This window comes from Pistacia vera, unplaced genomic scaffold, assembly GCF_008641045.1.
Source record: "Pistacia vera cultivar Batoury unplaced genomic scaffold, PisVer_v2 Contig949, whole genome shotgun sequence".
In the NCBI taxonomy this organism is placed as follows: domain Eukaryota; kingdom Viridiplantae; phylum Streptophyta; class Magnoliopsida; order Sapindales; family Anacardiaceae; genus Pistacia; species Pistacia vera.
The window spans coordinates 72,542-90,296 of record NW_022196833.1 but is presented as its reverse complement, the minus strand read 5'-3'; the positions used below and the strand labels follow the sequence as shown (position 1 = coordinate 90,296).

Genomic DNA, 17,755 nt, shown 5'->3' with positions numbered 1-17,755 from the left:
GCATATAGCTCAAAATTTGTTTGCTTGCGAGCTCTTTTTTTATTTTTTAAATTGGTACCAAATTAAGAAAATTGGTACCAAATTAAGAAATTAATGTCTTATCAGATCTACTTGTTGTGGAATAAAAAGAAAGTTGATTGATAGAGTAAAGTGATAGGGGAAATTTGCAATATATCAAAATTTGTACGGGACTATAGGATGAAAGTTTTTTATAGGGTTAATTACCAATCACCCCTCACGTTTCAGAAAATGACAGTTAGATGCTGAGTTTGGGGTCATGAATTCTAATATCATCCTTGATGTTTTGAAAATTATGCACAAACTACCCTTACGAGTTACGACTCACGATGTTATATTTCTCAATGGTCAAGTAATTGAGATTTTTCCATTTTTTGTTTTCGGAGAAGGCATTGAGTTATATTATGCAAGGCCTTTAAATGTCGAAAAAAGTGGAATTATTATTTATTCATGCTCAAAATTTGTCTTACCAATCGATCACACATAATGGTCCTTATGAAATTTTGCAATTCTTTTTACAGAAATGAAAAGTTGCTAAGTTATTTAAGTCTCTTAAACTACTTTTCCCAAAACTAATTAGAAACTAAGTATAAATTAATGTCTTAAGGGGTATAGTTGTGAGCAGTATTTTAAAACTTGGCCCAACCTGGCTATTGAATCGAGCCTTCACTAGGTTGGGTTATAAATTTTCATATTAATTCAAAACTCTATAATTAGAATATCAATCCGTGAACAATTGAAGGCTGAAATGTTAGAGCTTTTGAAAATGAATGGCCGATGAGTACAATGGTGGTAACGACGGTGATTTCCGATGAGTGAATCGACTGGAAATTACAAAACTATGTCACTAGAAAAAGCCCACTGTTGCCAGCGATTGGGGGGGCGAACGGGGAGGGGTGAGATAAGTTTTGGTCAATGGGCTGAGGGGAGTGTTTTTTTGGTGATGGGGAGTTGTCGTCACAAAAAACAAGCTTTATTTGCTGACACCGATAATGATGTTTGGGGTATTTTTGTAAGATTTTAAACTTTTAGACATCGATTTAGTTTGTCGCTTACAATGGTTAAATTGATCAACCCAGGGCCTGACCACTTTGTCAGGTTTCACCTCGGGTGGGGTTTTAAAACATTAGTTGTGAGATATCCTTCAAATGGGAGGGTCTATGTATATAAGGAAAACATGAAGGACGTATCAAAGGTTTTTATGGGATAGCATAAAATTATCATGTATACATCGGATTTTAATAATAATTTGATGGTCAAATAAAAATACCTTAAAGAATTAAATTTATTTATAAAATTTGAAGTTCTTTGAATATATGCAAATTGAAAGAAGGAAGTTTTAAGGACGAGTTTTTTTATACTACTTGAATGCATAACGTTAATTATTCGTATATCTTTATCTAATCATCGTTGGATCAGAATCTGTCTACAACAGTAATTAATAGGCCGATGTAATGTTACTTTTTCCGGTAATGTAGCAAAAATCTTATATAATAACAAGGGAAATATGAAATATCTCCAAACCTTGGGGGACTAAATGTATTTTACCAAAACAACCCAAACCGGTTTTCTTTCCCCTGAACTAAACCGGTTTTTTCTGTTAAGCTGATTTACACTTTCTCTCTCAAGTCACAACAACACACTCGCAAGATTTGATTTGCTTCACTGATTTTCTTCGTCTTCTGATTCGGTGAGTTCAAGCTTTGATTAATTCAATGCTTTCTTCTGATGGGCCTCGATCAAATAATTTGTTCGATGGTCGAAATTTACTCCAATTTTTGTGCTTTTTCATGATCATTTCTGGTTCTTTTTTGGCTTTGTTTTGTTAGGGATTTGCTAATTTGAATGTTTCTCTGATGAAGATCACTTTTTATATTTCGTTTTAGTTTTACTTAGTAATGTTTTCTGAATCTGGGTATTTTTCTAATTAGTTTTAAGAGGGGGGAAAACGCATGTAAAATGGAAGTTTGATGAGCATGAATGACTCTATTATGAATCAATTTTCTTGTGATTAAATGGAAAAAAAGTTACATTTTGTTTATATGATCATTATTGTGATGTAAAATGAAGTTTGATGAACATGGATTACCCTGTTACATTTTGACTCTTTGTGTTGATTCTCGTTAGCACCGTTAGGATGTTTTGTTGAACGTCATGCGTCTTGATTTTGTTTCTTGTTGTATTGTGGTTGAAATCTGGTTTTATCTTGCATAGGTTTTGTGAGAAAGCGGGGATGGCGACTACAGCTTGTTTTATTATTGTGAGCAGGAATGAAATTCCTATATATGAAGCTGAAGTTGGATCTGCTGTTAAAGTATGACATTCTCCATTACTGTTTTATATTTCTCATGTTTATAATTATTGCTGCATAGGTTTAGTTATTAATAGAGTTGTATTGTTTTAGTTCCTTCTTTTCAAAATCTAGTTTTATGTAAATATGGGTTTGTTTCTGGTTCCATGTAAATGATTTGCTGATTACATCCGAAGAAAGCACCTTGTCCTTTTTCTATTTAAAAATTTTTGTAACTAGGAAATTCCTTGTCGGGTTTGAAACTGTAGACTACTATCGAACCCGACCCTATAACTTTGGTAGTTAGGAAATTGGTGGGATATAATATCTTTGGAAGGTGTCACCAAGGGGAATTTTGAATCTCCTACCTCTTGGTTGGAAATTCAAGGGTTATTCGATTCAATCATCACTTGGGGTTCCATTGAAAACATTGTTTGTTATTGGATTTTATCTTAATATTCATTGGATTTCGATGGGAACATCATAATATTTTGTATTTCTCTAAAAATGAGCATCATAACATGACATTTATTGTCTAAGAGAAAGCCATGGTTTAAGTGATGCTTTTTGGTGCCATAATCGAGTTGTACTCTTCTAAATTTCAGCGCCAAGCTTCTGTCTTTGAGGACAAGGTTTTACATTCTTTCATTAGTGATCTGTAATTATATATACATATCTAGTTGTACATTCATTCCTTGCTTGCAAGTTGTTCCAAAGCCGATATCCTGATCCCATCAACTTCATGACAGAGAGAAGATGCTGCACAGCTTCACCAATTCATATTACATGCAGCTCTGGATATTGTGCAGGACCTTGCATGGACTACTAGTGCCATGTGAGTTCTACTTCTCCAAAAATATCCAAGTATTATCACAAATGTCTTCCTGGACCTGATTGTGTTTTCACTCTCGAATCTCATACATTTTATTTTCACATTTTTCTCTCAGGTTCTTGAAAGCAATTGACAGATTTAATGATTTGGTGGTTTCAGTCTATGTTACGGCTGGTCATATCCTTTCTTATAGTTGGACTAAGTATATAGATAAGATGAGATTTCTATTGTTAAATTATAGTTTTCTTTTACAAATCGTTTGTGGTAACAGCAAATTACTCAAAATTGATTAAAATTTTAAAATGTTTGAGACTGCTTAGTTGGTGAATTTTTTTTTTTTTACTAATATGTAAAGTGAAGTACAGGTTTCAAGTTCTTATTTCTGTCCCAATTGTGCATCTTTGATTCTGAAACAACATTAAAAGTACAACTCTTTCCCTGAAATTTATATAAATTAAGATCTTTTAGACCGTGCAAATGGTTGTGGAAATTGTTGTATTGTTGAAGTATTGCAGGCTTTCGGCAGTAATGTCACGTTACACTCGTAGTTTTCTGTTTGCAAACTAGTTTTGAGTTGATATTTTCTTTGACTTTCCACACATACACGATTGATGCTACTTCACGACTCTCGCAATGATGATGGAATCAAGAGCTTTTTCCAAGAGGTGCATGAGCTTTACATAAAGGTAAAATTATCGATTTCCAGCTTCGCCTCTGAAGTTTCTTCCATTTATATTTTTGAGCATTGTTGTGAATTATATTGGTCATTTAGAGATTACAATGGTTCTAGTTCTATAGTGCTTGAAAATGAACTTCAACAGAATATCGCTCCCTTTCTCTTTCTCGAAAGAGACTGTTTGTTGATTAATGTGGTTTCTAAATCTTGCAGATCCTTCTTAATCCATTATACTTGCCCGGTTCACGGATTACATCATCTCATTTTGATACAAAAGTTCGTGCACTTGCGAGAAAGTATCTGTAATTTGTAGTCACTTCTCTTTGTCTTTGTACTTGATATTTCTTGTTATGGGATGGTGAAAGATATACACGGGGGCTGAGCCCTTCCGGTCAAAACCAGTGTCCGGATTCAGAGTCCGGAAGAGATTCAGACAGTGAAAATTTTTATTTCCTGTGTTATTTGTGTAGATGCATTATTTGGCATTTATTGTAACTAATGGATGTAGGTTTTTTTCTGGGTTGGATTACAATTTGCCATTTTATTAGAAATGTGACAACCAATATTAAAAGTTTAATATATATTTTTTCTCATATTTTCATAATTTCAACACAATCAATAAATTGAATCTTGATTGCATATCATATAAAATTAATTAAAAAAATAATAATGTACAAAATTGTAACACTGTGTACTAAAAATTGGGTGTGTAGAGTTATTTTTGTTGGTGTAAATAACTCAACCCTCCAAACAATTTAAAGTAAGAAAATTCTCTTAATTTTTTTTTCTCCTTAAATTTTCATTTGCCAAGAGTTTGGGGTTTTTAAAGAAACTTGATCTGGGTATTTATCAAACAAGAGAAAAGAATAATTATAATAATATATTTTTATTTAAATTATTGGGTTTTTGTTAAATCATCGATAGTTTAAAATTTTTAATATTTTCAATCTTTTATAAATAATTAAATATATATATAATGTCATTCCCAAACAAGGAAAATGATAGAGTTACCGAAAATTACACACCGAATCTATGCACCGAATGGCGTAACAAAATCCTGACCGTTGATTAATATTAACTTATAATGAATCAACGGTCAAGATTGCGATACGTCATTTGGTGCACGATAGAGTTACCGAAAATTACACACCGAATGACGTAACAAAATCTTGACCGTTGATTAATATTAACTTATAATGAATCAGCGGTCAAGATTGCGACACATCATTCGGTGCACGAATTCGGTGCGCATCCTTCGATAACTGTAGCATTACTCAACAAACAATAAGGGCACAATCGTAGTTTCCAGGCCATAGATAGTCCATGAGCATTGGGGTTGGCAGTGCTAATTTTTTAAACCGAGGGGCTGTCGAGAAATTCTCCAAGAACTGAATTATAAGCTTAATCCTAGTTGAAATCGAAATCAGAATCCTTTAGAACTAGAATTTGGATTCCTACTCGTATAAGAACTTGTAATCAAAATCAAAAGAACCCCACTTTAATTTGAATTAAATTAAGTTTCCTCTTTCCAGAGTGATTTCCATTCCAATTTCGGACTCCTGTAATTTTTATATATAGACACCATAATGTTTCTGACCATTCTATCAAACTTTCAAGTTACTTTCTCCTTCTTCATCATGAAGCCTTCAACTGCTTCTGCTTCTAAACCCTCTTTCTTATGTGCTTCTGCTTCTGATTTTGAACTTTCATACTCAAGTGCGTTTGCTTCAGCTGATAATCTCTCTGATATTTTTTCAAACCTTCAGGTGGACAATACTTCAGGTTTTTCTTTTTCTTCTTCTTCTTTAGCTGCACGTCCATTGTATTCGGATAGCATCTGGGTCGCTGATAGTTTCAATAATGGCGGATGTGGCTGCTATTTTAATCCTGGAGGTTGCTCTTCTTCTTCCTCTTCAATCAACAACTTCCCAGCTGCGAGTTGTTTTTTTCCCCAAACGCCATTGATCCTGACATCCGGCCAGGAGCGTCGAGCAAATCCTTTTCGGAATTCGGGTAATAATGTTATAGATCGTGGAGTTGATGATATTCTTCTGATGGCGAAAGATGAACACGGCTCGAAGTTTCTCTGTCAAGTTTTATTTTTCCAGAAGGATTCCTGGATAGTTTCCAGGGTGTTTGAGATGGTTCTGAAGTTCACTCTAGAGGTGGTGACCAGCCAACATGGACGTTTTGTATTCGGAAAGTTGATTGAATCCTGTAACGACGATCAACTCGGACTGATTACATTCAGGATAGCTTCGGATGATCACTTGTTTATTAATGCATCTAGGGATATAAACGGTTCTTCCAGTATTAAGAAACTGATCCGAGTGCTCGGTAAAAGCAGAACGAATTTCCTGGAAGAAATTATGACCACTTTGGGAAGAAATTTTGAGCTCTTGATGGTTGATAAAACAGGATCTTCTGTAATCTTGCTGAGTCTAGACAACAATTATTTCAAAAAGAATGATATTGTATATCAAGCAGCTTTAGAACATTGTCTCACTGTGGCGAATCATGAAAAAGGATGTATCTCAATGAACAAGTTCATCGATGAGATGAGAAGCCCGCGCAGAAAACAAATCCTTCTTTTGATTTCCATGAATGCAGCATGCGTGGCAAAGAATCCGTTTGGGAACTATGTTTTGCAGCATGTTTTAGACCTCGAGGATCCGGAACTGATTGAAAAAGTTTTCTCGGCGCTTAGAGGCCGGTTCATTGATCTATCCATGAGAAAAGGTGGAAGCCATGTGGTAGAGAGATGCCTCAAGTATGATAACTTTATGCATTATGTAGTTGAAGAGTTTCTGGGGAGCAACCGAATTGTGGAAGTTGCCAATCACAGTTTTGGGAACTATGTGGTACAAACAGCTTTGAGAGAAACAATGAGGGTGAACAGAAGCCTCCATGAGAGACTTGTGATGAAGCTCAAAGAACATCGCGGCGATCTCCTCCAATTTCGACACGGAAAACATGTTTATAATATGATTTTGTAGCTAGAGTGAATGTGTAGAAGTTATATTTTGAAGGAAACTTTATGTATCTTTTATGGAATTCAATATCGAGTTTTTGTTTAATTGTTTGTTAAATATGATCATGAAAATGGATCATAAATCTTATAAAATTCTGAAATTTCCAACTTTAGCAATAGTTATTTATAGCTCGTAAGATTCCGAAGTTAACCACTTCTACGTGATTAAGTGGTGCAATAAAAACTCTTGGATATATTATTCAAAAGGTTTGAGTTCAATTCCCCCTGTTGCTAATAGGAGTGACCACTGAAGTTTACTTAATCGTTAACTACAGGGTATAAGAGAATAGTTACCAAACAAAAGTTTCCGAAGTCAAGAAAAGTTATTCAAAGTCGACTAAAACACGAAGATAAACACTTAAATATGGGATCACAGTTCTATATATATGAATTATTTGGGGAGAACAAATCCCCACAACCTTATAGATTAATACCTAGTTATTTAATAAAATTATGCGAATCAAAATAGGGATTTGGTCCATTTTATAGAGATGTTCAGATAGAACAAGATGTAAACAAGGACATTCATTAACTAAACCTTATATTGTATCCCGCAAGTATCCCGCAATCTTCTACTTGCTACAAAGACCCAAGGGAAGGGGACAAAATGGGATCACCCATATAGCACCATATCATGAGCCATTTTCGGATTCATTGGAAGATAAATTTGCAGCCAAAAGATCAATGACACTGAATTGGGATGGTATGTGAACCCACTTGTATATGGATTATCCAAAATTTATGAAAGAAATAGTGAAGAGAGACTACCAAGCTTCACTGATGAGAAAAAAAATGGTATTACCAATAATCTGGAGCAACCCGTCCATGTTGCTCCAAAAGGATGCATCTCTATGAACAAGTTCATCGATGAGATGGGATGAACAATCCAAATTTGCAAGTTCATCGATATGAAAACAAATCCTAAAACATGTTGCAAAACATAGTTCTCAAATATGAACAATAATCAAAATTTGTAGTAGCGAGGTTAATAAAGACTTGACTATTTATGAACAATCCAGAAAAAGGTACTTGATAAGGGAAAAAGTGTAATTGGTTCTTACATGGTAATTAAACTTTTAAATTGTTCAGCTTATTACATTTACACCAGGGAACGTAAGAACAAGCCTGTAATGGCCTCATTGATTCAAGTCTCTTGCTTGTTTTTCTGAGCTTCAAACTTATCTATAGCAGTCTGAAGTTCATCTGTGCCCCCAACAGCTCTCATGGTGTAGAAATACACCCCAAAGACAAAAGCCGTCAAGCCTCCAGCAACTACCACATTCTTGGTCTTAGGTGCAAGGCTGTTGAATCCTGAAAACCTGGCCATCTCAAAAGAAATAATTTGCTGTAAAGTAGTTACGCCTCAAAGCTGCACACCATCCAATAAAAGTGGTTATACGAAAGTCAATTTTATAAACACTCTATAACAACACGATGGATGTTGCACAAGTTAGAGAAATGTTATATTCCCAAAACACAATTTTTTCAACATATGAAAAACCTTATGATTTCTGGTTGTGGCAGCCATAAAAAATCATAGAGACATTAACCGTTCTGAAACTTTCTCCATATTCATAACATTAATAACAAAGGCAAAAAGATCCATAATCATTCTTTGAGAAAAAAAGGCAAAGAAGGCACTTAATGAATAATTATCAAACCCAGAAATAACTATTTATAACAGCACAATGGGATTCTTCCTCAGGACGGTGGATTAACCAATCAATGAACAATGTAAGAAATAAAGTCCCTTTTGTACAGTTTTCAACTTTTCGTTTCTGATCTTAACTAAACTAAGATGATACTGGCAAACAATTTCAAGGATAGAAATAGCTCCAGATACAACATCATCTACTCCTCAACAAGAGTATATATAGAAAACAGTTTTCTTCAAACCGTTACCAGAAACAATAATCAAAAAGTTCTTGATGAAAACTTATACCAATGTTTTCTATGCTGATTATCCATAGCTAAAAAATTATTAATAACATTATAACCAAATCTTTCCTCATGACACCGGGGTTAACTCCCACCTAAGAAATAAAGCCCCTTTTGTTCTGTTTCCACCTTTTCACCGTTGATCTTAGATTGTACCGTCCAACTATTCAATAATAAAAACAGTTTCAGAGATGACATACATCTACTTCTCCACAAGGGTATTTACAGAAAACGGGATTACCTCCAACCGTTACCGGAAACAATCATCTAAAAGCACATTTTCTCAATCCAAATTATAGATGTCCGCTTAGGTGAGTGTTAATTACTCCTTTAATTTCCTCCCCCATTTTCTATAACAAACATAAACACTGCATATAAATATGAGATTCAACAGGCAAATTCAACAGTCTAAAAGTAAATCTCTGGAATTACTTAATAAGAGACACATTAACATTAATTCTTAACACATAATATATCAACAAAACAAACACAAATTAACCCTTTCCTATCCAAAAAAAACAAATCCCAGATGAAATCTTAACCAAAACAAACAAAATCCTAAAAGAGTACCTAAAAAACATGAAATTGCAGTGAAAAACAAAACCCAAAAAATTGAAATAATGGACCACAAAACTTAACAAAACAAACACAACAAATCATAAAATTAAAAAAAATTACAAAGTATTATGAATTAGAACAAGAAAGAGAGTAGAAAAGAACCTCGTGTTTTGAAATTGAAGAAGAGAATGAGTTTCTTAGAACCCTCAAAACCCCGGAGTACAGAGAAGGAGAAACTGAATATTGGTGTTTCAACTTTGAATTGGGCTCAAAATGGGCCGGGCCGGGCTGAGATGAACTGGGCTTTTTTGAGAAAGCGTAAGCCCATTATTTTATTGGGTTCTAGATCTTCAAATTTCAAAATCAAAGATGATTAAAGCAACAAAATCATAGGGGTGTTTTGTTTTGTTTTGTTTTTGAACTTTGAATATCAATTTTGTACTGTAAAAAAAAAATATATATATAATAAATAAAAAAAATGAGAAAATTTAGGAGGTGTTTAATATGTTTATTTTTAGGGTTATATTACAGCGTAACATATTTTTTTCTTGTACAAGATTTCATTGTAGCACGTAACCTTTGTGTGCATGTACAATATTGTAGTAATAAGTAACTATATCTTCATAATTTGAAATTTATCGACCAATATAATATAATATATATATATATATTATATATATATATATATATATATATAGGGATTTGGTCCATTTTATAGAGATGTTCAGATAGAACAAGATGAACAAGGATTCATACTAACTTCTTGTATCCCAAGTATCCCCAATCTTCTACTTGCTACAAAGACAAGGGAAGGGGACAAATGGGATCACCCATAAGCACCTATCATGAGCCATTTTCGGATTCATTGGAGATAAATTTGCAGCCAAAAGATCAATGACACTGAATTGGGATGGTATGTGAACCCACTTGTTATGGATTATCCAAAATTTATGAAAGAAATAGTGAGAGATAGACTACCAAGCTTCACTGATGAGAGAAAAAAATGGTATACCAATAATCTGGAGCAACCCCTCGATGTTGTCCAAAAGGATGCACTCTATGAACAAGTTCATCGATGAGATGGATGAACAATCCAAATTTGCAAGTTCATCGATATGAAAACAAATCCTAAAACATGTTGCAAAACATAGTTCTCAAATATGAACAATAATCAAATTTGTAGTAGCGAGGTTAATAAGACTTGACTTTTATGAACAATCCAGAAAAGGACTTGATAAGGGAAAAAGTGTAATTGGTTCTTACATGGTAATTACCTTTTAAATGTTCAGTTATACATTTACACCAGGGAACGTAAGAACAAGCTGTAATGGCTCATGATTCAAGTCTCTTGCTTGTTTTTCTGAGCTTCAAACTTATCTATAGCAGCTGAAGTTCATCTGTGCCCCCAACAGCTCTCATGGTGTAGAAATACACCCAAAGACAAAAGCGTCAAGCCTCCAGCAACTACCACATTCTTGGTTTAGGTGCAAGGCTGTTGAATCCTGAAAACCTGGCCATCTCAAAAGAAATAATTTGCTGTAAAGTAGTTACGCCTCAAAGCTGCACACCATCCAATAAAGTGGTTATACGAAAGTCAATTTTATAAACACTTTACAACAACACATAGATGTTGCACAAGTTAGAGAAATGTTATATTCCCAAACACCAATTTTTTCAACATATGAAAAACCTATGATTTCTGGTTGTGGTAGCCAAAAAAATCACAGAGACATTAACCGTTCTGAAAGTTCTCCATATCATAACATTAATAACAAAGGCAAAAAGATCCATATCATTCTTTGAGAAAAAAAGGCAAAGAAGGCACTTAATGAATAATTATCAAACCCAGAAATAACTATTTATAACCACAAGGGATTCTTCCTCAGGAGGTGGATTAACCAATCAATGAACATGTAAGAAAAAAGTCCCTTTTGTACAGTTTTAACTTTTGTTTCTGATCTTAACAAACTAAGATGAAAAACAACACAAATTAACCCTTTCCTATCCAAAAAAACAAATCCCAGATGAAATCTTAACCAAAACAAACAAAATCTAAAAGAGTATCTAAAAAACATGAAATTGCAGTGAAAAACAAAAACCAAAAATTGAAATGATGGACCACAAAACTAACAAAACAAAACCAACAAACATAAAATTAAAAAAAAATTACAAAATTATGAATTAGAACACGAAAGAGAGTAGAAAGAACCTCGTGTTTTGAAATGAAGAAGAGAATGAGTTTCTTAGAACCTCAGAACCCGAAGTACAGAGAAGGAGAAACTGAATATTTGGTGTTTCAACTTTGAATTGGCTCAAAAGGGCCGGTCTGGGCTGCACGATGCAAAACTGGCTTTTTTGAGAAAGCATAAGCCCATTATTTTATTGGGTTTTAGATCTTCAAATTTCAAAATCAAAGATGATTAAAGCAAGGAAATCATAGGGGTGTTTTGTTTTGTTTTGTTTTTGAACTTTGAATATCAATTTTGTAGTGTTAAAAGAAAAAAAAATAAATAAAAATTAGGAGGTGTTTAATATGTTTATTTTTGGGGTTATATTATAGCATAACATATATATATATATATATATCATAACAATTTACAATGATAGATCCAATCAGTTTGTTTTCTCTTATAATTTGTAATATAACTATCTATAACTGATTTTTTTACTAGAACAAAGAGATTAAACTTTATGTGTATTTTCTTTTAGCGATAAGTAATGATGCTTTGATAATGTAAAACTTATCCACTGATATTCTCCTAAACCGATGTTTTCTTTGGTAAAAGTGTTTAGGATGTAACATGAATCAAAATACAATAAATCATCCCGAAAAAAGTATAACATGGATCGAAATATATATGTTAAATAATTACTTAACCTAGAATTTTATTAATTAATTAAACTATTTTTTGATAATGTAATATTTTATTGAGGATTGATCTAACAAAATATTACATTTCAAATACATCTTCTATAACTTAGACTTAACATATGGACCAAACCCTAAATAGAATAATTCACAACGATCGTCTTCAACACAGTTTACATTGAAGACATTATGCAATCACTTGATCACAAAAATTATTTTAACTAGTTCGTAACGATCCAATACATCTTATAATTTAGATTTAACAAATGGGTTAAACCCTATATAGAATTTAGCTGTTGAGAGCTCTTCAGGAAGAAGCAAAACGAGCCTTGCGACGACTTCTGCAGCATCATTTGCAGAATGAGTGCCTTGACCACGAGTCATAGACGTCTGTGTGAAGCCAGGACAGTAATAATTTACACTGATTCCCTTTTTTTCGTAACGCTTTGCCAAAACCCTAGAGTATGCATTTAGGGCAAGCTTTGAGACTGCATAATCTGTCCATAGTTTTGGCCAGCCTTGGCTCTCCCATGTCCCATTCTTCACAGTTTGGAGAAATAATTTGGCAATTTGGTCAATTTGATCCTCTGAGAGGTCTTCTTGTTGAAGAATTTGCTTTATGTTAGGGTTTCTCACTTTCTGCATGTATGATGAATAACTATTAGCTTAATGAAAGATAATATATATAATTGAACTTGATAATATAGTTTCTTTTTCTTAAAAAAAAATTTCAAAGATAAAATAAAATAATGTATGTGGCATTTGTTAATTATTGTTTTAAAGGTAAATCGTCAAGTATGGTGCAAATATCCTGATTTTTCAAAAATCAGTGTCTGTGTTTCTGACAGTATGAATGTATTAAAAGACAAAATTTTAGAGAAATTTTTTACATTAGAAATCCGAAATAATTTCAGATTTTTAAAATCTCAAGACGTTTATAGGAGGGAATGATTTTTGTTTTCGAATCCAACCTTTTTTTTTTTTTTTTTTTTAAAGGGTTCTAAGAAAACTAATGTGTTTTAAACTCAAAAAGTTTAGAAGAATAAAATTTAGAAAACAACACAAAATCAAACTTTTTCTTTAATATCAAATGACCTATCCTCCAATCTTGGGAGACCACGTATTTAATATCTTGTTTTCATTATTAAATTCACAAAAACAAATCTTAAAAACATTTTCTTCCTTCACTAAACAAATAAACCCACAAAGATAATTCAGTATTAATGAATTACTTACACTTAATGAGCCAAGTCTTGAGCTAAGTTGAGTATTCGAGCTTTGGAAGGAGATAGACGAAGAAGGGCAAGAGGGATTCAGTGAGAAGCTTGGCCCATAGAAATTAGTTTTCATACATCTCTGCATGCTCCACTGAGTTTTCCAATGTCATGAATGATACTGCTGCATTATTCACCTTCAAAACATTCACACTAAATTATTAATAATCACATAAATTAAAGTATTTGTCCTTTTTTCTTTTAAGTGCTCATTAAAAAAAAAAAAATCAACTTGTTTGTTTTCAAACAATTAAGTAGCAGAAAGCTAACTTTCCAGTTCATGACCCTTTTTCAATTTGTATATATTCAAGATTCCTTACAATACTATAGGAATTAATTATAAATGCTTTAATTTTATAATTAATTAATTGAAGAGACCATTGAATTCAACCAAGCATTTTGAAGAGTTTCACTTAGTTTATGAAGTTTTCTTCCCTCAGAGTCTAAAACTATACCTTAACGCAATCTTATTTTAATTCTATGGCGGAAGAAAGAATTTATAATTGAATTAAAAACCTAGCTACAGGGAATTGCATATGAACCTAGCACATGAGACACAGATCCTATTAATATTTAAAAGTTGGGAGATTTTGAACCTTAATCTTTCTAATTAATAATTAATTCAAAGTTTTATTATGTCCAATTTAAATTTCTGACAATGCTTAATCATGAGCTCAGCTAGATTATTGTTCCTTTTTTTTTTTTTTTTAATGATTGAGGGTATCCAGATTATTACGCGACTGGGTAAACCTCTAGTAATCATGTTTATGCAATAGAGGTAAAATGAACTCAAGACATTTTAAGTAATATACTCAAAAGTCCATGTTCGACCATTCGATTATTCAGGAGTAGTTAGCTAGATTATTATTAATGATACCAAATATATAACTATATTATGAAAATTGTAAACAAAAAAAAAAAAAAAAAAAATTATAATACTTTCATAGCATACGTATATGTGCAAAAGTAAGAATATAAAAAACTGAAGTGAGACAAATATATCATATTATTCGTGACGATGAATCTGTTTACAAAACTCATGCATGCTATATAATTTTCTCTATCATCGAATTGGTATTTTAAAGACTATTTACATACACAATAAGTTCTTAGTAGATATAGGTAAAAGTATATAAGGCATCGTTGTCCTGTCTTAAACTTGTATAATTGATGGTTAAGTAACCAAAGCTAAAAACTTAATAGAGTTAGTAAGTAGGCTCAATGTTAATAGCTCGAACCATGTGAATTTAAGATTATGTTAAGTTACCACTTTAACTTAAAAGCATAAACTAATAGGTAAATGCTCAACATTAATATTTAAATTGAGAAGTCTACTTTTTTTAAGAATTTTATGAACAGACTATTATATGTAGATAAATATACAAATGACATGATATGTTTATCTTATCTAAATTTTATATAATATACTGATAATGAGATATAGTTTTCTTGATGAGGCATAAAGATTCTATAGATAACTATGTGGAAAACTTACAAGAATATCCAGGACTCCAAACTTGTTTTTGAACCATAAAACGAAGGTTCTGATAGAAGAAGAGTCAGAAACATCCAGTTGACAGAAGCTCACATGGAGAAGCCCTTGCCTTCTCAGTAAATCAACTGCTTTTTCTCCTCTCTCCACATCTCTGGCTGTTAAAATTACAGTCAATCCCAGCTCTGCAAGTCTCTTCACCACAGCAAATCCGATCCCTTTGTTCGCTCCGGTTACTATGGCTACTGTCTCCTTTGACCACCATCTGAAGAGAAAGGAAGAAAGAAAGAAAGAAAATAAGTGCTTTCGTAGAAAGGACTTTTAGGTGGTTTCTTTTGAATAAATTTTTCATCTTTAAATAAATATTATTTCAAGTTCATTTCTTTGGTTTATACAATTTCTTTTGGTAATTGTAAATAAATACTATATTGTAATATAGAGAAGTAAAAGAACCTTTTTTTTTTTTTTTTTTTTTTTTTAAACTTATATGGAAGCACTTTTGAGAAGGGTAAAAACAATTCTGAAATACTGTCTTGATACATGAAGAGAAAGAAGATTAAGAGTGGTATGTGGTAGTAAACTAAAAGCACTTCTTGTAAGTGTTTTTTTCAAGATAATAATAATAATAATATAGCACTTCTTGGTAGAGTTGAAAGCACTTTTCATAGTAGTAGTAGCAATTTTAATATTAAAAAAAGAGGGAAAAAATGTTTTTGCCAATTGCCAAAGATGGAAGCACTTTCGAGAATGGTGAAAGTATTTCTAAACCATTTTAATACATCAACAGAAAGTAGAGTATATTAAGTATATAGTTAACTAAAATCACTTCTACGGTAGGTGTTTTTTGTTCTAGAAAATAACACAAAACACTTTCCTTAATAATATTGGCTGAATGCTTTAAAAACAAAAGAGATATAGAAGAGCTTTTCTTTTGGGTTGAAAGCACTTTTGATTGAACTACAAGCACTTCTATATTAATGCATCCACATGAGAGATAAAGGACAAAGAGGAGAGAGTAGTTATTTTCTTAGAAGAAGAAAAATAACAAGAAGAAGAAGAAGAGATAAAGCACTTCTAATACGAGTGTTTTTCGAGAAAACAAAATTAAACATCAAATGCTTTTCTTATTATGTAGAAAAAACTTTCATTACCATATATAGAAGAGCTATAATTTCTTTGGTTGGGATTAGAAACACTTCTAAATCAATGCATACACAACAGACATAAAAGAAGGAGATAAAAAGCACTTCTAATACAAGTGTTTCTCGAGAAAATTAATAAAATTAGAAAATGTTTTCATTGATTTAACATAAATAGATCATAGAAGAGCTTTAATTTCTTGGGCTGAAAGCACTTTTGATTGCTTTAGAAGCACTTCTAAATCAAATGCATCCACACAAGAGACATAAAAGAAGAAGAAGAAGGGTTAGAGAGTAGTAATCATTACTTTGTTAAGGAGAGGGAAGAAGAAAAAGAAGAAGGATAGATGCCGACTTCTACTTGATCTTCTGCTTTCATTATAATTTACTGAAACAAGGAGCTGAATATGAAACTTCAATTGAATCGATGAGAGATTTTGAACCAGAGATTTGATAAGAAATATTTATACACAGAGAGAGAGAGAGAGAGAGAGAGAGAGAAAGAGAGGGCTAGTGTGAAATTAAATAAAGAGAGAACACATGCAGCTGATTTGAGAATTGAGAAAAATTATATATAAATTAAGCCAACCAGCATGGACTGAGTGAAACAGACGCCTAACCCCATACTTTGTGAATTTTAATTTCTTCAATCAAATATTATATGTTTCAAGCATATAATATACCATTTACATTAGATGTATATGTAAAGGAGAAAACAATTTAAAAAAGTGATACATATTCATGGTATCCCTATAATATTATGTTTTTTTACAAAGATTATTATCTCTTCATATATGTACCTTTTTTTTTTTTTTTTTTTTTTTTTTTTTTTTGTTGTTGTTTTGATTTAAGGATGGATGGTGGAAGTAAAGAATATCATACCATATTTTTATTTATATATTTATTTATGTTCTAATCCTCTCTTAAAACAAACCATAAATGAGGTTTTATATAATAATAGAAATTAATAATATATATTCTTACAATATGGTCCTAACATAAATCTAGATAAGGTAATATTTAACTTATGATTTATAACAAGTAAAAACTTTAAAATTCTTTTAATATTACTCCTTCCTTTAACTTTAAATTTAAAATAAATAGATTCGACCAAATCTCAAGGAAGCACAAGATCACCCTCGTCGATTCATCATCGATAAAACAAAACCTAGATATTAAGTTCCATTTGACAACTCATTTCATTTTTTTTAATAAATTTTTTAATCAATAATTTATATTGTACTTACAAGTAGGGGACCTCATCTTATAGAGCTAATTAACTAATGTTAAAACAAATAAATTAATAAGCAATTAATTAACTAAACAGTGTTTATGCTTTGCATGCTTGGAATCCACAGGGAATTAAAGTGCTTTTGTCATGCTTAAAAAGCCAAAATGGACTAAGCCATATTAGGATTTTTAGATAGGGGACCTCTTCATTCCACAATTTTTAATTTAATTTCTTGTTGAATAGTCTTAATGAAAGATTTGATTAATTTAGACATGCGACTAATATATATATATATATATATTTTTATTGTTTTTGTACATTTATGAAAGTAGAATATTGGATGGTCAGTCCTGCAGTAATGAATTAATTTAAACATGCCATGTTAATGTGGTACAAAGTTAAAACAA

The 17,755-nt window shown here is 32.0% G+C and overlaps 4 protein-coding genes across 5 annotated transcripts; 2 read left to right on the top strand and 2 right to left on the bottom strand.

Annotated features, from left to right (window-relative positions):
• The first annotated feature begins 1,598 nt into the window (after positions 1-1,598).
• On the top strand, positions 1,599-4,390 carry LOC116120857 (trafficking protein particle complex subunit 2). 2 transcript variants are annotated; one of them, XM_031406827.1, is made up of 7 exons: positions 1,599-1,708; positions 2,233-2,332; positions 2,914-2,940; positions 3,058-3,143; positions 3,256-3,317; positions 3,741-3,826; positions 4,030-4,390. In XM_031406827.1, the coding sequence occupies exons 2-7, from the start codon at positions 2,252-2,254 to the stop codon at positions 4,120-4,122; spliced, it is 435 nt and encodes a 144-aa protein (XP_031262687.1). In that variant the 5' UTR covers positions 1,599-1,708; positions 2,233-2,251; the 3' UTR covers positions 4,123-4,390. The 2 variants fall into 2 exon arrangements, with proteins under 2 accessions (XP_031262687.1, XP_031262688.1); XM_031406828.1 differs by lacking the exon at positions 2,914-2,940.
• A 1,063-nt stretch (positions 4,391-5,453) lies between these two features.
• Positions 5,454-6,812, top strand: LOC116120821 (pumilio homolog 12-like). Its single transcript, XM_031406793.1, has one exon. It carries the CDS (start codon positions 5,454-5,456, stop codon positions 6,810-6,812), a length of 1,359 nt encoding a protein of 452 aa, XP_031262653.1.
• A 1,020-nt stretch (positions 6,813-7,832) lies between these two features.
• On the bottom strand, positions 7,833-9,594 carry LOC116120860. The gene is made up of 2 exons (XM_031406831.1): positions 9,506-9,594; positions 7,833-8,216 (listed from the first exon to the last, which is right to left on the bottom strand). The coding sequence occupies exon 2, from the start codon at positions 8,172-8,174 to the stop codon at positions 7,992-7,994; it is 183 nt and encodes a 60-aa protein (XP_031262691.1). The 5' UTR covers positions 8,175-8,216; positions 9,506-9,594; the 3' UTR covers positions 7,833-7,991.
• A 2,708-nt stretch (positions 9,595-12,302) lies between these two features.
• On the bottom strand, positions 12,303-16,611 carry LOC116120867 ((+)-neomenthol dehydrogenase). The gene is given in 5 exon segments (XM_031406837.1): positions 12,303-12,851; positions 13,449-13,506; positions 13,508-13,623; positions 14,982-15,243; positions 16,426-16,611. Coding segments are annotated over 5 exon segments (900 nt in total). The 5' UTR covers positions 16,497-16,611; the 3' UTR covers positions 12,303-12,458.
• Between the last annotated feature and the right edge of the window lie 1,144 nt (positions 16,612-17,755).